Below are 23,500 nucleotides of genomic sequence, written 5' to 3'. Positions count from 1 at the left end.
ATTTATTTAAAAAATTTATAATGAAAAAAATTATTACTTCTTCAAATCATATATGACATAAATTGAAAGTAAATACATTTTCAATAACTAAAAGGGCATTTCCAATAAATTTATGTATGGTTCTCCATCTGTCCTTTTTTATTTATTGACAAATCAAGAAAAAACAATATTTTTTTTCTATTATAGCCTCAATTTATTTAGAGATGTAATATTTTTGAAAAAAATAGAACTTCTTTAATGAGTAAATTGATTTTAAAATTCTATCAATTAATAGGGGTAAAATAATAAACTCACTATGTTAATTTTTATTTTCTTAATAAGTGGACCAAGTAAAAATTAAACAAGTAAATAGGGAGAGAAGGAGTAGCAAATTATGTAAAATAGTATTACAAATCATTATAAATAACCAATTTAAAAACTTTTTAAAAAATTACAATCCAACACAAATTTAATTGACTTTAAAAATTCATTCGTATCACATAAATTAAAACAGGCGGTGACACGGACTCCAATAAAACTAATAGGAGTACTATATATACATACCTACCTTGCTGCTCTACATAATGAACAAAGAATTGTAGAGAACAAGAGGAAAAAAAAAATGGCAGAAGATGGAATAAGAAAGCAAGTCTTCTTCTTTAATTTTTCTCCAAATAATTTAATATGTCTTTTCTTTTGAGTAATTAATATGTAATTTTTTATCTCTTTTTAGGGATTTAATTGCAGTAGTTACTGGTGGAAACAAAGGCATAGGGTATGAGATCTGTAAACAACTAATGGAAAAAGGAGTTATGGTTGTTTTAACAGCTAGAGATGAAAAAAGAGGAATAGAAGCTGTTGAAAAACTGCAATCTTCTCTTGTTGTGTTTCATCAAGTTGATGTTGTGGATCCACAAAGTGTTTCCTCTTTGGTCAACTTCATCAAATCTAATTATGGAAAACTTGATATTCTGGTAAATTATCTATTACTCCCTTTGTTTTTTCAATCTAAATATAGAAAACAAAAATATTCTTGCCTATTTTAGTAATTTTTATTTATGTTTTACTTTAAAGATTAAAGGTTATTTTGATACGTTTTGACATACTATCTTTTTAAAATTTCATGTCTAAGTCAAAATAGAAAGAAGAAATCTTTCTATATACAACCTCATGAAGGATAACAACTAATTTCATACTTTCCTTTCATATCTTTATGAGTAAATAATTAAGAGCTGGTTTGGATTAATTTTTGACTTTTGACTTATATGTGAAAAATCACAAGTTAAGAATTTTGATTTATGATTTATGATTTATTTTTATTATTTTAGCTTAAAATCAAATACTTATAAATACTTTTTAAATTTATTCAAAGATTTTAAAAGTGTTTAGAAGTTATTTGGCTTAAATGTACTTAAAATAAATCAATCCAAATTATAAAGTATTATGTCTGTTTCATTTTATGTAGCACCTTTAGCTTCAAATTGAATGAATTTTTAAAGATGAATTAATATGGTTTAATACAAGTCTCATTAAAAATAAAAAAATTATAATATATTTATATTTACTCAAAAATGGATTCTGAATTTAAAATTTATGATTTTTATCGATATCACTAATTAATGTAATAATAATTAGATTAACAATGAAATATTTATGAATATTTAATTAGTTTCTCTTTAGATAATTAAAAAGTCTTAAAGTTTAAAACTTCAATTCAAAATTAATTTAGTTGGAACTCTCCCACGAACAAGCAGCGGAGTCGTGGGAAGTGGAATACTTTTGTTATGTGTATCATTGTCTGACACTATTCAATTCTTATTCAGTATTAATTGATTATTTTCTTTTTTATATCTATATTAAAAAATTATAAATAAAAAAATAATTTTACTAATTCACATTTTAAAATATTTCTTGAAACTCTTATAAATAGATGTAAACAGTCTCAACTCTTTTTTTTCACCACTACACATTATAATATTATTTCATACTTTTCGTTTTTCTTGAGATACTTTCACATATAATTTATCTCTTCATCTTTTCAACCTAAAGAAAGATCGCTATTTATAGGTGATGAATTCTTTTTTGCAATTAATATGAAGATAATGAATAGTAAATTCAATAAGTGAATAGTCTATAAGTTACATAAGTTACAAGAATAAAGAGGCAGAATAATGAGTGAAAATAAAGAGTTGATGGTTACAAGAGTTACAACAACTAATGACCACATTCTTATACAATTGATTAGAATAGTGAGGTACAAATATAATGCCCATCAATGAACATAACATGATACATAATGTAATATATGATATATTTTAATAAATATTAAAATGTCACACTAATCGTATGTTAAGATAGTATGTGGTTCTTAAAACTCTAAAAAAGTAAAGTTGATATTTCTAATTATTATATATACACGCAAAACAAGTTTACTTTGATTTAACTCTTATATGAGACAATATTATGATAGCATGATAATTGATTAAGAGATAAATTATTAGGAGTTGTTTGATATGCAAAATAAGATGACATATTTTATAATTAAATTTGTAATTAGTGGGTATTTTTAAAGTCGTCAATAGTTCAAAGATGAAATTAATAATTCACGCTAATTTAATTTTTTTTAAATATTTCTTACTTAATAATAATAATGATTGGCATGATTATTTTATCATACTGTCCTTATCAATTGCGATTAAATATGATATCTTAAAAAATAAATAACTAATGTTATGAATAAAATATGTAAAAAAATACTTTTACTTTTAAAAGTAATAATTAAAATATTTCTATGATAAAAATAAGTCAAAAAGAATAGAGGAGAGAAAAGATTTGTGATCTTATTATTGGACCAATTTTCGTAGCTTGTCAAGTTGGACTATTCCACCTTTTGGAACTCTCATTGTCTGACACTTTTCTTATTCCACACGCACAAAAATAAAAAAAAATAAAAACTACCTAAATTTTATATTTTGAGTTCATAAATTGTAAATCCACTTTTTTAAATAACAATAACAATAGTATAATTTCTGAAGTGAATTTGAGAAGAATAATATGTAAACAAATGTTATCTCTATTTTGTTGAATTCACTTTTTTGTGATGAAAAAAAAAAGGCCATATAACCAGTGTCAAATGTATTGTATGGGGGCATTCAACATGTTTTGTTATGAAAATTTTCAAAAATAATTTATTTTTAGTTGAAAATTAGCAAGTATGATTATGAAAAAGATTAAAGTTGTTTTGAGTAATTTGAAGTGAAAATAACGTTTTGCTGTTTTTAAAATTTTTAAAAATTTCAAATTTTCGAAATTTTATGATCAAATATATTTTTCAAAGTTCATCTCTTAAAAAAATAATTCAGGGCCAAAGGCTACCTAAAATTTGGCTAGAAAGTTGACCAAAATGGTCCATAACTTCTTTTTAGTATTGACACCTAAGACATGATTGAGATTTATTATTCTTTTGGTTTCTTGTTCAGTATTTGATATCTATATTAGAGTTTGATTAATTAAAATTTGCATTAGGGTCCTATTTGAGGAAAACACCTCTTATCAAGAATTTTATCATACTTAGCACTTGAATTCAAAATTTTTAATTAAGAAAGAAACTATTGTCTCCACTACACCACATTTGATGGTTAGTACTTAGTAGGTTAAGAAAGTAGTAGTGGTTTCTAAACTCTTAAAAGGAAAAATATAGAATAGTGTCTTCTTCTAATTTTTACACACTAGACAAGTTTACTGTAATTTAACTCTCATATGAGATAACATTAGGGTAGTTTGTAATTGGTTCAAAGGTAAGTTATTCGAAGTCGTTTGATATATATATATAGGATAAGATGAGATATCTAATGATTATGTTTGGGAATAAATTTATATATTATGTTTGCTTGACGCTGTAAGTTTATCTCAAATATAGTATAAATTTAATCCTAAACTCAATTTTAGATATCCCACCTTATCGATCCCATCCAATTTGGAATTATTTTATCCATCTCCCCGGTGCAATAAATTAGTCTCAACATAATGTTATCATGACAATTTAGTCTGCATTCTTTAATACACTATGCATAATTTTTCCTAATACACTCTACCAAACGATCCCTTAATGTATTAAACTCGTGTAATTAATATAAAGTTATAAGAAAATTTATGTATTTTTCTTAATGTAGAAAATAGAAAAAGATGAAATAACTTATGCATGTCTAACTAAACACTGCATAAAAAATACAAAAAAAATTTCATAATTAATTTTTATATTACTAATACATGCATAACGCTAATCACTTATCAAATGACCCTAAGTAATTGAAAGGGTTACTCCTATGTGTTGGTAATTAATTTTAGGAACTAAATATAATGTCTCTCAAAATTATTTGTTTCATGATTTGCAAATTTATTACTTAATACTCAGTTTATTTTCATTTTTCCATAATAAAAAAATGTTAAAATGGATAGTTTGCAGGTAAATAATGCAGGAGTTAATGGATTAATGGTAGAGGGAGATGTTTCAATCCTTCCAGAGGTGATAGAACGAGAAGCTTTTCGAGGTTCCAGTGACACAACTGAGGTTACTATTTTTTTTAATTATATATTTTAGGGAAAAATGACAAATATACCTTGAACTATCGTAAATGGTATGTAGATACCCTTCGTTATATTTTGGGACATTGGTGTCCCTGCCGTCCAAAAACTAGCGCATGTATACCCTTTATACTAGAGGATATACACGTGTCATAATCTTATCCACCGATCCGATATTTATTAAATATTGGATCGACGGATAAGATTGTGCCACGTGTCCCTATTTAGTTTTCCGTTAGAGTGAAGGGCATATATGCTGTAGTTTTTGGACGGCAGGGGCACCAATGTCCCAAAAATATAACGAAAGGTATCTGCATACCATTTACGATCGTTCGAGGGTATATTTATCCTTTTTCCCTATATTTTATGGAAAAACATTTATTTTAGATTGACCAATAATGTTATATAGTGCTTTGATAAATATTTACTAGCAGAGAGATAACTTTTTTTTTATAAAGTTTCGAGAAATTGAAGGTTAATTATGCATAATCAATAATTGTAAGGACTAAAATTAATATTTATTCATAATTGAGGGATCAAAAGTGTTATTTACATCCCAAAAAAAGTAATAATGATCTATTTGTGTGAAAAATATACAATCCCAAAAACAATACAATTGTGTGATAAAATATACTCTTGAATTTTTGTATTAACATATTTTGTTATGATTAATTCTGAAATATACCATTGCAGGAGAATGAACTTCCACCAATAAAGTCAAATGGAAAACTGATAGAGAATTTTGAATGGGCAGAAGAATGTATAAGAACTAACTATTATGGAGCAAAAACAATGGTTGATGCCTTTATTCCACTACTCCTCTTATCTCCTTTACCAAGGATTGTTAATGTTTCTTCTTTGCTTGGAAAGATAAAGGTAAGATTTTTATTTTTTCTCATTTACTAATAACGGCTTGCTAACATTGATATTTTGTTTAAAAGTTCTATTGAAGACGTATGAAACTTTTTAGTAATAAAATTATAAAACTGAAGATAGATAAGATTTACATTCTATAAATTCATAGGACTTACGCCTTATGTTTTAGGCTTATTCCTTGCTTTATACTGCATAAAACTTCTTGCCTCGCCTCGCCTCACCTCGTGCCCCCCTTTTAAAACACTGCATTAATCCAAATTGCCTCTATAAAAGTCAGGGTCAGAGCTATGTTGAGCCGATGTAGTTCATTTGAATCCCCTTAGGTGGAAAATCATTATTTATATATGGTTAAACTTATTTATTATATATAATAGATGTTTAACGATAAAAAAAAATACTTGGAGTGCAAGTTCAGTGATGTAATGCATGTGGTTAGCGTTAGAGTGAGGCTTGATACACAAGTCATTCAAAAGAGAGGAAGTTTCAACTATCTTGAGTCTATTATCCAATGAAATGGGGAGATTGACAATGATGTGACACATCATATAGGTGTAGGGTGGATAAAATGGAGGCTCGCATCTGGATTAATGTTTGATAAGAAGGTGCCACCAAAACTTAGAAGTTAGTTATATAGAGCGGTGGTTAGACCGGCTATTCAGTATAGAGCAGATTGTTGGCTAGTAAAAAATTCCTAAATCTAGAATATGAAAGTTGTGGAGATGAGGATGATGAAATGTTTGCGTGCGCATAATAGGAGAGATAAAATTAGGAATGAAGCTATCCGGGACCAGATAAGAGTCGCCTCAATAGATAACAGAATGCGAGAAACGAGACCTAGATGGTTTGAACATGTGTAAAAGAGATGCATGAAAGTCGGTGAGAAAGAGCGAGAGGTTGACAATAAATATTTTTAGAGAGGTAGATGTAGGTTGAAGAAGTATTGGAGAGAAATCTTTTTTCCTTTGGGAGATACAAGAGTTGATTAGAAAAAATATGACACAACTTCAACTTTACTAAGGATATGACCTTAGATAGGAGGTTAGGGAGGACACAAATTAGGGTAGGATGTTAGTTAGATAGTTAAGTATTGTCCGTCTTATTCCTTTATACTATTGGTCATAGTATTACTCTTGTAGTTGTTTATCATTTGAGTTCAGATATTATCTCCGATTTCTTATACACTTCGATTATCGTTTTATCTGTAATAACTACTATTTAGAATGAATTGTCATGTTGTCTATAGTATATTGTCATGACTTTCTTTATTTCAGTTATTTCTTCATCTATATTGCTTTGTATTGTTTTTTCTTGAACTGCGGGTCTATCAGAAACAACCTCTCTACCTCTATGGTAGTGGTAAGGTCATCTACCCTCTCCACACCCCACTGTGTGTAGGATAATACTACCTATATTGTTGTTGTATAATAAATGTTGAACCTCTTTTAACTTCTTCATATTTTGAACCCCTTAATGATAATCTTGGCTCCACCATCAACAATTTCGACTCACAATACCATTTTATTTTCTTGTCTCTTGATCATCCTATTGTTTTCTCACTTTTTTTTTGAAATACATTTTCAGCTAGTATCAAATGAATGGGCCATAAAGGCTTTAAGTGATGAGAAAAGTCTTACAACAGAAAAAGTGGATGAAATAGTGAATGAATTCCTTTGTGCCTTCAAAGAGGGTGTATTAGAAGAAAAAGGTTGGCCCATTGATCTTGCAGCTTATAAAGTGTCAAAAGTGGCCATGAATGCACACACAAGAATTGTGGCCCAAAAGTATTCTTCTATTTGTGTCAACTGCATTTGTCCTGGCTTTGTTAACACAGATATTAATTGTAATACTGGGCCTATGACTCCAGAAGAAGCTGCTAAAGGCCCAATAGGTCTGGCCCTTTTGCCTGATGGTGGGCCTTCTGGCCACTTCTTTTACCGGAAGAACATACCCATATCATTCTAAAAAGCAAAAAGCCCAATTTCTGGGTCCAGTTACTTTTAGATAAAACATGGCATGAGCTTGTAATATTCTTATTTAAAATTTTAAAATGGATTTTACCACAATCTCAGATTAATAATAATTCTCTCTTGTTTTTATTAGAATTCGAAAAGATATGTTCAGTATGAAATTCATAATCTGCTTTTTAGAACATATTGCTTTGGTGTCTTTTCTTAGTTGTAGATTTAGAGGACAGTTTTTTTTTTTTGCAAAGAACAATGATAAAAAAGGAGGGAAAAAGTAACAATCACAAGAACAAAAAAATAAGAAAAATACAATTAAGAAAAAAATAATAATCCTGAGCCAGACTTATTTTTTGGTGGCTAGATTCAATGTGCAGAAAAGAAAAAATAAAATAAAAATGTACAAGTACTATAAAAAGGGAGAATTTTTTTTTTAAAAAATACTAAAAAAATTAGATTTTTTGGTCTTTTTTTCTCTCAACTAGAAGACTAGTGTAGTGCACTTTTTCTGTCATTAGACCTTATTAGAAGAACATATTAACATTTCTTACTTCTAAGTAACTATACTAATGGAGAATTTTCTTTTTAGATCAGCAAAAATATTTGTTTCTTCAAAATGAGCATTTTTGACCCATCAAGCGATATTACTAGTTTGAACAAAATATATATTGTCATTGTGATGAAGCAAAATACTTTTGAGCAGAATCGTTACATATGTTAATTTTTTATGTTGTTGATCGATATATTTAAATGATCATTTTTTTATATATAAATTTCTTGCATATAAAGATATTTTTTTTTCTATAAATTACTCTCCCCGTCCATTTTTAGTTGTCATGTTGCGCTTTTAGAAAATCAATTTCACTAATTTTTAAAGTTAAATTAGATTACATTAATATGATATTTTAAACAAAAAATTGGTTATTCAAAAACTATACGAAAAATACTATAAATTGTAATTTTTTTGCATATCAATATGATGAAAATATACTTCATAAAAGTTAGGGAAAATGCATAAGTACTCTCAGCTTATGCCCAAAATCCCTGAGACACACTTAACCTTTACTAAGGTCTTATTACCCCCCTGAACTTATTTTTTAATTAATTTTTTACCACTTTTTGACTTACGTGGCAATATAAACCAGATAGGTTGAAAGCTTTGTTCAACACACGCTCGGCCCCACTTTTTCAACTTTCTAAAAAATAAGCTATCAGTTCAAATGTAGCTTTTACACTTCCCAAAATTTCAAAAAGCTATCACTTTATGTTTTACATAAAAATATTATTTATAATCTACTTTGTTAATATATTTTTAGTTAGTTTATAGATTTCAATGTTTATATATTTTATTTCAAATTTGGGCTTGCAAAATTTGTAAATATTTTATTTTGTATTAAGATCCGAAGTTACAATTATATTGTTATAGTTTTCAAATTTAAAGTTAACAATTTACTTTGTAAATATTTCGTTTTGTATTTAGTTTGACTGCATCCTTTAATCTTATTAATTTAACATAATGAATGTTGATATTTCAAAAAAATATATTTTGTACTCATGTGAATTTTACCGTCTTTATGAAAATTTCTATTCATTTAACGTTTCTTAAGTTTAGCTTACCACACAGGTAGGTGAAAATATATTTGATCTCTTTTTCAAACACCGTTAAGTTGTAAAAAACCGAAAAAAACTAAAAAACCGAAAAAACCCCCGAAAGAACTGACTAAAACTGAAACCAAAAAAACTGACTTTGCGTGGTTTGATTTGGTAATTAGATTTAATAAACCGACATAATTGGTTTAGGTTTTTTTTAATGAAAAACCAAATCAAACCGACCTATGTACACCCCTACTTCTAAGTCATCAAGAATCGTGGTTGAGTTCAAAGGTTAGTTTTTTCTTGATTTTATTTTGTTAGTTTTTCGAAAAAAGGAGCAATTTAACTTATGATAATGGAGGTTTTTTTTTCCAAACATGAAGAACAATAATAAAGAAGAAGACAATTGAGTTAATATTTATTTTTTTCAAGTTTATTTTAACACATGGCCAAGTTTTATTGGTCAGTGCTGTCTAAAAACTGCACCCACGCGCCTAACATAGGTGAAGTCACGGACTTGGCCACGTAGGCCGAAAAGTGGTAAAATATTAACTAAAAAATAAGTTCGGGGGGGGGGGGGGTAATAGGACCTTAGTAAAGGTTATGTGCGTCTCAAAGATTTTGGGCATAGGCTGGGGGGTACTTATGCATTTTCCCTAAAAGTTAGTCATAGTTCTTGACTCTAAAAAGAAAAACTAGAGACATCATGACAACTAAAAGTGGACAAGAAAGTATCAATAATAATTCTATTTCAATTGTAACTCTTCGTCGATTTGCGTCATAGTAGAATGCGACTTTACACTTAATTTACTAGTATTTTTGTCATGTTAAATTCTCGGAATTCTTTGTTATCAAACACAATACTTTTTAGCAGAAGAAATGTGTCATTGTACATGTTAATTTTTAATATTAATGATCGATATATCTAAATGATTTATTTTTATGAAGTTCTCAAGACATATGTGAATTCATCTCAACTATAATTTTTCGTTATTAAACTTATAATGTAATACTGCTACTTCTTAATAAGAGAACATATAAATGTCTGATATATAGATTTAAAAATTACAAAAGTTTGTTATTTAGTACTCCATTTGAGATAAAATGATAAAATAAAGTTGTTTTCTTATATTAAGATAAAATAAAATTCTTAATGCTCTTAGTGTCTCCTAAGATAAACCTATTTTCTAAACATATCTTTGACTCTCAAGAATCATATGAAACTACTGTGAATGAATCTCAGTCTTGGTGATAATGATGGATTTCAAATTATAATTTATAATCTTACTGCTAGTTCTGTTAATATAGATGATTGGGTTATTGATGAGTTAGTAATAGGTCCCCTTATTACTACATATTCAATCTAGATATTTATGAAATACTTTTCATCTTATAAAAATTCTTTTGAATGAAATATTTTATTTTTGGGATTTTAGGATGAAAAGTTCCTCCTAAAGTTGAATTACTTGACTTATAATTTTATTATTGTTTTTTATATTTTAGGATGAAAGTTTCTCCTACGTTTGAAATTTGATGTTAAAGTTGTGAAAGCTATAGAAATAAAGAAGATAAAATTAATGACTTAAAGTCAATTTTTAATAAAAAATCTTGAACTCTTTAAATAGAATTTATATGTATACATATATATGCAAAATATTGATCATACTTTTTCTTATACTTATTATTTATAATGAAATATTTTTACAAAATATATTATCTTTAAGTTCACAATAAACCTTGATAGTAATTTATTATGTATATTGGTTAGGGTATATTCAAGTTAATAAGATGTTAGTGTGTTTGCAATACATTACTTGGATCTTGTTGTAAGAAACTCTATTTATTAGTATGAATATTTAAATAGTTTAATTCAAGCTCTAAAATATTTCTATGATTGTTAAATAAACTTCTTTCTTTTATTTTAAATCTTTTTGGTACTTTTTTTAAAAAAAAAACAAAGGTTTTTCTAGCTTCCCCTTAAGTCACCCCTTATAAAAGAAGAAAGAGCCTCAAATGTTCAAACTAGGGTTCCAGTTGATGTTCTGTCTGACCGGAATCTCATCTCACCTCTATATTGTATAGATAAGTGTCAAAGTCTCAAAAATGGACATGCTGACACTTGTCTATTTCCACAAGACTAGTCAGCCTTAACCCAGAGAAAACAAAGAAATGCAGAAAACAATAAAGAAAGAACAAGATAAAGCGGAAAAGTTATTCATTCTATTAAAACTTCCAAAATCTGGTTGTCATGTGTACAAGCTACTAGATACATAAAGTGCGGAATTTAAGAAATAAGTACAAGTTTCAATCTTTGTTCTCAAATAGAATAAAGTATAACGAAAAGGAAAAAGAGGGCCCGCTGAAGTGACAAGCAACTACCTCTTCAAATCCTTGACAAGCCTCAAAATCAGAAGAAGGAGAAAGAGATCATACGGGTCCAAGTTCGGAACCTACACAAGTGTAGAAGCAAGGGGTGAATACCAACAACATGGTATTCAACAAGCAACCTAATAAACAAGACATTTAGCTAGAAATCGAGTAGCCCTTACATTCCAACCGAACCTCCTCAAACTACTACCTGCACAAAAATCAGCCCAACCTAACAATTCTACAATACATGACTCACAAGACGCAATATTCTTAGTTCAATGGTTACAAATCAACAACCCAATGAACCAAGTAAGTCAATCTCAATGTCAAGTAGATCAATAACATGTAACAAGTACATCATTCACAATTAACAAGCAAGTCACACATAAGCATCAAAATGCACCAAATTACAAGTATTAAATCTCTCACCGGAATCATTTTCCATCGGCACAATATATCACTAGCCGGAATCATTTCCGATTGGCTTTATATCAAATCACTAGTCAGAACCATTTTCCATCGGCTTTATATTAAATCACTAGTCGGAACCATTTCCCATCGACTTTATATCAAATCACTAGTTGGAATCATTTCCCAGCGGCTTTATATCAAATCATTAGCCGGAATCATTTCTTATTGGTTTTATATCAAATCGCCATCAAAGACCTCGACATCAAAACTCTCAAAATTCCGATTCGAGCATCCGAACCCTGAATGTTGACCAAAGTCAATTCAAAGGCTAAATTTTCACAATTTTACAACTTAGGACCTCAAATCCTCAAAAAGACTCAGAATCAGAAACCGAAAAAGATCAATTTCACATTCCGGAACTGATGCAATTCCATTTCAACACTCAAAACTCCCAAAGACATTGAAAACCACTTTCTCAACAACTTAGCCTTTCAAACTCAAAATTTACCAAACTCTCAACTTTAAACTCAATGTCCAAAACCAACTTTCCAAACTTAATTATAGAAGATTCAAGTCGATATCCTGAGGGAAAAACAGTAAATTTCACGGAAAAATAAAAAAATGACCAACCGGGTCATTACAATAAGCATAAGAAACATTACTGTATTCTGCAAACAGATTACATCAAATGGCATAATAAGAATAGTATCAGAACAAACAACACATACTGGTATACGTTATCAATCAATCCAAATTCACCACATAATATTATGTGCATAATCAAGAATAGGAAAATAACACAATACCATTAGGACCCACCCATGTCACCCACCTTTTTTTGCTGCTAACTCCAACATCTAAGCCCTGGAGTTTTTTCTTATTCGAACAGGTCTTGCAAGAAAATAGGATTTTATATTGAGCTCCAACATTTCACACTTGCATTAAATCATAGCCTAACCGCTCTATCACAAATGTCATTACCAACTCTACTACTCAATTTACTATCCCCCTAACCCTCCTTAAGCTCTCATGCCAACTCCTTACCTTACAATGCTCCAATTTTACATAAATATGAACAATAAACAACTATTTAGCAAAACACATACATGCAATTATAATCATAATTATAAAGTAGCCTTGACTCCAGTCTTCACCCCTACTTAGCATTATCCACTAGTCATATTTAATTCATCACACCATCCAGTAGTCGAACCAATAAGACTTCCGAATTATCGTCTACCCCTTTTAACATGCTTTCTCGGTCTGCACAAAAGCCACCCCAACATTTCAATAACCCAATCTAGCCACCCAAGGACCAACAAGGGATACCTAAACATAATAACTCATCATGGTTCTCTCATAGACAAACCTGCAACCATCTTATTATAAATTTGGTTCTCTCATAGAACCCACGTACAAACGGTGAATGTATCGATGTGGTACTTGATGCAATAATAATAATAATATATTTACCAGTGTAGTATCCGATCTAATAATAATATATGTACTGTGTGGTACCTGATTCTACAACAACAACAATAACAACAACAACAACAATAATAATAAGTACCGATGTGGTATCCGATTCAATAATAATAATAATAATAATAATAATAATAATATATGTACCAATGCGGTATCTGATCAAATAATAATAGTAATAATAATAATAATAATAATAATAATAATAATAATAATAATAATAATAATAATAATATATGTACCTGCGTGGTACACAATCTAATAACAATAGATATACCGATATGGTATTCGATCCAACATCAATACACAACACAACCATAATCACAATCAACACTAACCACACTTGTACATTCAAGTAACACAATCATCACATGCAATTGACAACATCTTTCATTTACAAGTCATGTTCTTTCCTTTTTTTCCCCAAAATTTATATCATGCAAGCATTACTAACAAGCAATATAATTGACAAGCACATAAAGTATGAACGAGAAATAATCAACCATTCCCTACCTGAGAGAAATTCTTTCAGACTATTTTCTAATCGTAATCTGATCACCCACACTTTTCTTTCCCAGGATACCACCCAACATCATAGTACCAACAATAACTAAATCAAGTCTATCATCAGCCTAAACCATAGCTAACCACACGTTTAACCATTCAAACTCCGTGTCCGAATGCCTATACATGAGATCTCCTGACAATCCACAATATATTACATATGTAAGTACAAATCTAACTATTTTATTAAGAAACCTAGCCTACCTGGGCGCCAATCAAATGCTAAAGAACTTTGAAAGCAAGCTTAAGGCCCCTTAGGCAAATCCCGACAAACATAAACTGGAATCATTGGATTTTAACCTTCTTTGCACTGAAATCTCTCCTCTCCATTGTCCTCGAGCTTAGAGTGGCTTGGGGTAATTTTGGGAGTAACATTTGTCTCTTTTGTCAATGAAAAATGAGAGAAAATAAAAGACATCAATTTATTTAGGGTCTGATTCTATTAGCTCCATTATAGAGGCCATGCATGCGCTATAGTGGCTCAGCCATAGCAGGAGGATTCCCACTATGGTGGGCTGACGTCAGTCTGGATCAATTCAAATTTTAACAAGATCATCGTGTACCTCAATTTTTAAATTGGCAATGCATTTTCAAGAATTTTAGGATTCCGCACGAGGTACCTTTTGAACAACGAGAAATTCGATTGTTACATCCATCTTAGACTGATACCTCTTTCCTTATAGTTGTTTTCACCATAAATTCAAATTGTTCTGAGACATTTTAACTTCTTTTTTTCCTGTCAGTGCTAGAGAAATTCGATCGTTACATCCATCTTAGACTGATACCTCTTTCCTTATGATTGTTTTCACCACAAATTCAGATTGTTCTGATACACTTTTAACTTCTTTTTTCCCTGTCAATGCTAGTATAATTAACTTTTGAGGCTTGGCCGAAGTTTGTGTAACAAAATGTGACTATCCTTTTCATATTGATACAAAATATTACATTACTTCAATTATTTTATCTCAATTTTTTCTATTAAAAACATGCTTTCACATTATATTTGTATTCATTGGGATATTTGTGCTTGGTAATTCCCTTCTAAAAGCTGATCCTTTGCGATTATTTTATGGATTAATTACAGAAACCCACATTTTAGTTTACTTATTACCTTTATCCCCTATAAGTTTTACAATTCTCCAAAATCCTTCATTTTCACGCATCAGATAAGTGTATCTCGCGCATCATATTAATATATCAGCGCATCAGATTAGTGTATCTCACGCATCAAATTAGTGTAGCATGTATAAAATGTACATCAGATTAGTGTATCATGTATAAAATGTAATGTATCTTACTTAACGATTAATGTATCTCGCGCATCAGATTAATGTATCAGCGCTTATATTATTGTATCCGTTTGAGGGATTTCTGTAATTATAAACTTTTAAGGGATAGCTTGTAATTTTACCTTAAAAGTATGTGATTTCTGTGCCCTTATTTTATTATTCTCTCTCAAATATAAGAGCCCATTTGGATTGACTTAAAAAATAAAGCTTTTAAGTCAAAAATAAAAAATTGAACTGAAATGACTTTTAAGTCAAAAAATAAAAAGTAGGGGGAGACCTACTTTTGGTTTCTGACTTATTTTATGTCATTTTTGACTTATTTTAAGTTATTTTTTACCTTGCCAAACACTTTGTAACTTATTTTAAGTCATTTTTGACTTATTTTATGTTATTTTTTATATTTGTCAAACACTTTCAAAAGTCAAAAACTGATTTAAAAGTAGGTTTGACCAACTTTTAAGCCAATCCAAACGAGCTCTAAAATTGGGGCTAAAACCAACTTCTTCTTTTCTTCTATTTTTCACTCTAAAAAGAGAAATTCTTGGCCATTTATTTTCTATTGAGTACTATGCATCGACTAAGAGTGACGATTGGACTGGTTGAACCAAATTTGGGCGGGATCATAATGGGTAAAGACAACAAATGTGTCAAGACCCAATCCAATCCAATTCAAATTTGTTTAGGTGAAAGCGGATCAGATAATAGGTGATCATAAAATGGCTCAAGATCCAACTCGATTTTCATTAAGTTTTAATTATTTTAGTTATTTTTTTAAAAATATTTTAGTATCTAATAAAATTACTTTTTCTTTATTATGACTATATATAACATGTCATAAAAGAAAAAAAGTTTTTTCAATATTTGACAAAATTTCTCAAGAGTCAATTTGGGTTACATATCAATCCAATTTTTAATGCGTTGAATTGGAATAAATTGAACTAATAAATGAACAGATCAATATATATCCATTCAAACTTAAATGAATTGAACGAATTAAACAAATTGAGTTTGACCACCCCAGTCCCTAAGCATGGGCTCCTTGCACTATACTAATTACTATCTAATTGTAAAATTGCTAAAACTAGAGTACAAGGTTGACCTAAGAGTAAAAAAATAAAATAAATAATAATAATAAATAAAGGTCGACCTAAGAGTAAGGCAACTGAATCCCTTGCCTTAGGTCCCAAATATTTAACTCCAAAATTACTTAAAATATTTTTTAGCTAATATATGATATAAATTATGTGATATGGAAAAATTACAGAAATCTCACATTTTAGTTTACTTATCACCATTATCCCCTATAAGTTTTACAAATCTCCAAAATCTCTTATTTTCGCGCATCAGATTAGTGTATCATGTATAAAATGTAGTGTATCTTACTTAACGATTAATGTATCTCTCGCATCAGATTAATGTATCAGCGCTTATATTATTGTATCCGTTTGAGGGAAATTTGTAATTATAAATTTTTAAGGGATAGATTGTAATTTTGCCTTAAAAGTATGTGATTTCTGTAATTTGCCCCTAAAAATATTAATAATTATTTCTTTGACTTTTATTTTAGTTTGATTGAGGTTGTACAAATGAATAAGTAAATAACGAGAGATTCTTACTAACTAAAATAAAAAAATTTATATTCCTCATTGATTCTATTTTGCTCTTGTCTATGTACACTCAATTCTCTTTCCCACTTTCAAATTTCAACTCAATTATAGTATATTAGCTTTCGAATTTCAACTCAATTATTCTTTATTGGCTACATCATATTGTCCTGTTAATTCATGTATCAAATATTTGGTACATTTATGTGTCATTTTTTTCAATTGAGAAATCATTGAAAGCCAAGAAATATATAGTAACTGCAGTATCATTTTTCAGTATATTAAATTTGTATCTCATAAAATATAAGTGTGATACACTAAAATATAGTGACATATATACAAATGTATGTTGTATGTAGTTTTAATGGCAGATGACTGTATACTATATGCCTGTTTAGATATGAGTTTATATTAACATAACTTAGTAAGACCATCTCCAACTCAACACCAAATTTTACACTTATTTGGTGTAAAATTTGGTGTTTTAGAGCTCCAACTCAAATATCAAATTTTACACCATTTTGGTGTGTGATTAGTGTTACACCAAATTTGGTGTAACACTATTCATCACACCAAATCACTTTATTGAATTTTTTAATATTATTTCATTATACAAAACTTTTAATTAAACATTTATATAAATTGTATGTTTTAATTAAATCTCTTGTATATTTAATTATTTTTTATGTAATATTTTTATAATATTAATTTTAGATATAAAATTTAGCTTATTTTATAAATTAATTTTTCTATATATGATTTTTTTTAAAATTAAAATTTATGTTAATTCTACTATAAATTATAATTGAATATAACTATAATTAACCTTCACAAAATTAAAAATGCAAACATATAAATTATTAAGCAAATAATACAATGTACTTAAAAGTAACAGAAAATAATAACATTCAACAAAGTAGTAGTTGACATACATAAAAAATTGAAATATAAAATTATGATATAAAATAATTAATATTAAACGATTATAAAAGACAATAATATGAATTATATATGGTGACTGTTTTAGAAAGAATTTATTTTATGAAATAAGAAAGTGTAAATGAAATAAGAAATAATAATATAATAATGAAGAGAGATAAAAATATTCTTTTTTGGTGTAAAATTTGGTGCAGTGGGTTGGAGTTGATTTACACTAAAATAGTGTTGACACCAAATTTGGTGTTTGGGTTGGAGATGCCCTAAGTATCTAGTGCCCATGTCACGATCTAAAAATGGACGTGATGACACTTGTCTATTCCCACCAAGTCAAGTCAGCCTCAACCCAATTTAAATGAAAGAAATACAAAAATATAAAGCAAGAACAAGATAAAGCCGAAAAAATCTTCATTCTATTAAAATCTCCCAAAATCTAGTTGTCACGTGTACAAACCATTAAATACATAAAATGCGAAATTTAAGATATAAGTACAAGTCTCAATCTTTGTTTCTCAAATAGAACAAGTATAAAGAAAGGGAAAAAAGAGGGTCCGCCGAAGTGACAAGCAACTACCTCTTCAAATCCTTGACAAGCCTCGAAATCAGAAGAAGGAGAAAGAGATCACACGGGTCCGGGATCAGAACCTACACAAATGTAGAACCAAGATGTGAGAACCAACAACACGGTACCCAACAAGTAACCTAGTAAACAAGACATCTAGCTAGAAAACGGGTACCACTTACACTCTAACCGAACCTCCTCAAACTACAATCTGCATAGAGATCAGCCTAACATAACAGTTCTACAACACACGACTCACAAGGTCCAATATTCACAGTTCATTAGTCACACATCAACAACTAAACGAGTCGAGTGAGTCCATCTCAATGTCAAGTAGATCAGTCACATATAACAAGTACATCAATCACTATTAACAAGCAAGTCACTGATGTGCCGCGAAGTCGTGGCACATTTGATGCTTAATAACTATGAACTAATACTGGAATTAAGTGAAATTTTGGATTATTTGATGGGTTTGTTAAATGTGTAGGCATAATTTGGGTTGTATAGAAAAGTGGAAAAAGAAGCAGAACTTATGTTGAGCAAGTGAAGTTCACGACCAACTTCACGGACCGTGAACTTCATTACGGTCTGTGGTTGAGCTCGTGAAAGTGAGGCAGTGCTGGGCCTTGAGAATATGAAGAGTAGGAATAACCAAGTGAAGACCACAAAGGGTTCTACGGGCCGTAGTCCTCACTACGGACCGTGGTACCTGCCGTGAAGCTGAACCAGTGTGAAAGCAAGAAAGAGTTGAAAGGAGGTTGAAACCCAAGTGAAGACCACAGGCGACTTCACGAGCTGTGATCCTCACTACGGACCGTGGTAGCTCTCGTGGTACATTTTCCAGTGACCAAGTTTGAAGACTCACTTTTGGAAAGCTCTAAGGCAAGACCACGGAGGGCTTCACGGACTGTGAAGCCCTTGACGGGTCGTGGTAGTGGTCGTGAAAAGGCCCGACAACTCAGTCTTAATTCGATTAGGACTCATTTTAAACATTCTATTTTGAATTACTTTAGGTCATTTTTTAACATTATTCATTATCTTACATTTGACGACTAAGAAATACAGTATTACTCTTAGCTTTTGATTTTGGGATTTCGATTATTGTTATCAGTTGGAAGTTCGTATACAGATTATCAGATTATCGAAGTGATTGTTGTTTTGCTAATTATTTTTGTAAGTCTTTCTTAACATGTTTTCATTCTTCATTACTGACTGTTTACGTAAAAGAATGAGTGGCTAAATACCACGACTGGGGTTGTGGGATCCATGACGAAATTCTAGTTACGATTCCGTAAAATGAGTAAAAGGCAGTTTGTGTTTACATTCTATAGTTTTTAGCTTTCGATATTATTGTAATCTAGTGAGTGATGCATTAGATGAGCTTGTATCTGGTATTTGTTCGAGAGAAAAATACCAGTTAGGAAAAAGCTGAACTAAATTATCAAATTGGAGTTAAAGCTTGAGTTCAAGAGAAAAGATCTTTAACACCATATCATTTTAAGCGAGGACCAATGTTAGTAACACTCTAGGATCGAGATAATATGAGTGATAATTATCTGATTTGGTTGAGAAGTGTCAGATAAATTTAACTCACAATGATTCTGTAAACATTGATTTGCTTGATGCTCAATTACGGAAGAACACTTGAACTAATGTTATGGTGAACGAAATTCTGGTTTATCTTAATTAACTGAATCAACCTTACAACGAAATAGTCGTGAATCTGGATTTTGACCACAAGTTTGGTAATTATAACATTTCAACCAAACCCAATTTACTTTCTGTTGTTATTTATTTAGGAGATAATAACAATATTCGAATAAACGCGATAGTGAAACCTTATCTGTAAAGAAATTCTCTGTGAGATCGACCTCAACTCTGGTTGAGTTCTGTAAATTGACATTAATCGTTTACACTTCTTATTTGAAGTGTAAGTTTGGACGTATCAAATTTTGGCGCCGCTGTCGGGGAATTTCAATTCAGAAGTGTTTTACTAGCTTTTATTCAATTTGTAGTTATATTTCCTAATTTTATGTTTTGTTGTGTTTGTGTCTCTTTCAGGTGAGCGCTATTGTGTATGCCAAGTATCAAGAGTAAATGAGCTCCATTGATCCCTTTCGACTCAGAACTCCAAAAGACTCTTCGAAAAATTGTGAATGCACAAGAACTTTAGGCGCAAAGACAAAGGTTAGGACTAAAAGCTGAAGCAACTACAAGAGGTGTTCAACAGAACGGTGGTAACAACCAATAACCCCAAAGGGTAGAGCTCACGATCCAACTCATATGAAGTGTGACGAAGATGATGCTGAATTAGATGGAGCTGGAGCCACTGGAGCTATAGTGTTACCTGTACTACCTCCAGGTGTTAAGTTCACAATCACCAACGCCATGATCCAATTGTTGAACCTAAAAGGTATGTTTAGAGGTGCAGCTGGTGATGATGCAAATCAACATCTGATGAACTTTGTGGCAATCTGTAAGTCACAAGAGATTTCTGGGGTTAACCAAACAACAATGAGGTTGAGGCTGTTTCCATTGTCTCATACTAGAGAGGCGACTAACTGGTTGAATGAGATGCGAGACAAATCCATCCGAACTTGGACTGAGTTGAAAAAAACTTTACTGGAACAATTCTTCCTAGAATCAAAAGAGCTGCAGATGAAGGGCGAGATAAGTACACACAAGCAGCTACCAGAAGAAGCAATGCATGACACTTGGTAGAGGTTCAGCCAAAAGCTGAAGAAATGTCCTAACCATGATCTTACTGAGAGGCATTTGAAACAAGATTTCTAGAGATCTTTAAAATATGTCATTAAACTTGTTATTGATGCAGTTTGCAGAGGATCATTCACGAGGAAGCCATTCCCAAAAAGCATGCAACTATTGGATGAGGTCTCAAAGAACAACAAGGCTTGGTACACTAGAGATGCAGATGTAGATGTAGGAGAGCTTGGTTACACATTTGAGCTTTCAGCTGAACAGAGGAAGAGAGAAGAAGAAAGGGACCAAGACATGGCACATATGCAGACACAAATAGATTTGATCATAAAGCATATTGTTGCCAAGTCTAAAAAGGTAAATGATGTGGGACATCAAAGTAGGTATAAGGATCAGGATATTGACCTTGATGAGAAAGCTAACTACTTGGGGAACCAATGAGGTTTCCAGAATTATAACTCTGGAAATTAGGGTTACAATTCTGGAAACATAGGTCGGAGCTATGCTAGGGATGGTCAGTATGATAGGCCAGCAAATTGAGATCAGGGAAACTGGCAAAACAGAAATGGATATAGGAATGATCGTAGTGGTGTTTATGTACCCCCAGGTAATAGAGACCGGGCAAGTGGTAGTTCTAGCGGGTCTAAGCTGGAAGACATGATGGCTAAGGTACTCCAGAAGGTTGAATCAACTGATGCAGGGGTAAAAGAAATAAGAGGTGATTTCTCGAGCATGAGTCAATTGGTGGACTCTCACACTACCTTCATTAAACAAATTGAGCAGCAATTGGGGCAACTCTCAGCCTCACTGAATCAGAAAAAGAATGGGTCACTACCAAGTAACACTATTCAAAATTCAAAGAAGGACGGACAATGCATGGTCATCACCACCACGAGCGGTAAATCTCTTACTGACCCTATTCCTGCAGGTACTAAATATGAATAGGTCGTGGAGCAAGCTGGTAGAGAGGAGAATGAAACAGTATAGGTATATGACTTGGAGGATCCTCAGCCCAAAGCACAACCTGTGAGACGAAAGAAGAAAGTGGTCAAGGAAAACCTGCCTTTACAGCAAATTCCAAGACCACCTCATCTGTTCCCTCAAAGGCTAAAAAAGAAAGCTGAAGATGGAAAGTTTACAAAGTTCATCACTATGTTGAAGAAACTTTCAGTAAACATACCACTAGTGGAAGCCCTAGAACAGATGCCAGGATATGCCAAGTTCATGAAAGACTCGGTTACCAAGAAAAGAGCTGTAAGTCTTGATTTCTCTAACGATGGTCATCATTGTAGCACCATTGCTACCAGATCTCTGGTTCAAAAGAAGGAAGATCCAGGTGCATTCACGATCCCATGCACCATTGGGTCAATTAGCTTTGCAAAAGCTTTATGTGATCTAGGAGCTAGCATCAACTTGATGCCATTAGCCATCTACAAGAAGTTGGGATTGAGAGTACTAAAACCTAAAATAATGAGGTTGATATTTGCCGATAGGTCAGTAAAGACGCATGTGTGAATCCTTTGTGATGTACTTGTAATGGTGGACACCTTTATCTTTCCGGCTGATTTCGTGATCTTGGATTGCGAAGTGGACTTTGAGGTTCCCATCATCTTGGGAAGACCATTCTTGGCTACATGAAGAGCCTTGGTAGATGTTGAGAGAGGAGAACTGAAGTTTAAACTCAACAAAGATGAGGTAAAGTTTAATATTTGCAGGTCTATGAAGCAACCACATGATATGAATGTAATATCTACAATATAAGTGGTCACTGACAAAGAAATGAGAGTACCTATTGAGGAGAGGATTGCAGTTGAAACCATAGTTGCAGTGTTGATAAACTTTGAAGCTAATTTCAGGTTTGATTATGTTGAGACTGTGAATGCATTGCAGGGAATGAGAGCACACTCTTATGCTCCAAAGAAATTGGACCTGGACTTGAAAAATTGGCCAAGTCCTCCAGCAAAACCATCCATCGAGGAGCCACCGGTGCTGGAACTGAAATAGTTACCCAGTCACCTGAGGTATGTATTTTTGGGTACTAATAACACTTTACCTGTGATCTAGGCTGCATATTTAAATGAAGAGCAGGTGCAGGAGGTGATCAAGGTGTTGAAAAGGTACAAAAGGACCATTGGGTGGACCATTGCTGATATAATTGGAATACATCTGGGTATATGCACCCATAAAATTCAGCTTGAGAAGGAATGTAGCCCAAGTATTGAACACCAACGGAGGCTGAACCACCTATGCAAGAGGTGGTTAAGAAAGATATAATCAAGTGGTTAGATGTTGGGGTGGTCTATCCCATTTCTGACAATCATTGGGTCACTCTAGTGCAATATGTGCCCAAAAAGGGCGGTATGACTGTGGTGGCAAATGCCAAAAATGAGTTAGTCCCGCAAAGCCCAGTCACTGGATGGCGAGTGTGTATGGACTACATGAAGTTGAACAAGTTGACTTTGAAGTATCATTTCCCCATACCTTTCATGGACCAGATGCTTGATAGGTTGGCAGGTAAATGGTGGTACTATTTCTTAGATGGATATTCTGGCTACAATTAAATATCAA

The 23,500-nt window shown here is 31.3% G+C and overlaps 2 protein-coding genes across 8 annotated transcripts in view; both read left to right on the top strand.

Annotated features, from left to right (window-relative positions):
• The window catches only part of LOC125864477 (actin-depolymerizing factor 10-like), a 616,735-nt gene that overhangs the window by 566,272 nt on the left and 26,963 nt on the right, over positions 1-23,500 (top strand). The gene's annotated exons all lie outside the window — the stretch shown is intronic.
• LOC125864463 ((+)-neomenthol dehydrogenase-like) lies at positions 548-7,531 on the top strand. Its single transcript, XM_049544478.1, has 5 exons — positions 548-624; positions 713-953; positions 4,445-4,549; positions 5,257-5,439; positions 7,021-7,531. The coding sequence occupies exons 1-5, from the start codon at positions 602-604 to the stop codon at positions 7,399-7,401; spliced, it is 933 nt and encodes a 310-aa protein (XP_049400435.1). The 5' UTR covers positions 548-601; the 3' UTR covers positions 7,402-7,531.

Source organism: Solanum stenotomum, chromosome 5 (assembly GCF_019186545.1).
Source record: "Solanum stenotomum isolate F172 chromosome 5, ASM1918654v1, whole genome shotgun sequence".
Lineage (NCBI taxonomy): Eukaryota > Viridiplantae > Streptophyta > Magnoliopsida > Solanales > Solanaceae > Solanum > Solanum stenotomum.
This window is presented reverse-complemented; position numbering and strand designations above follow the sequence as displayed.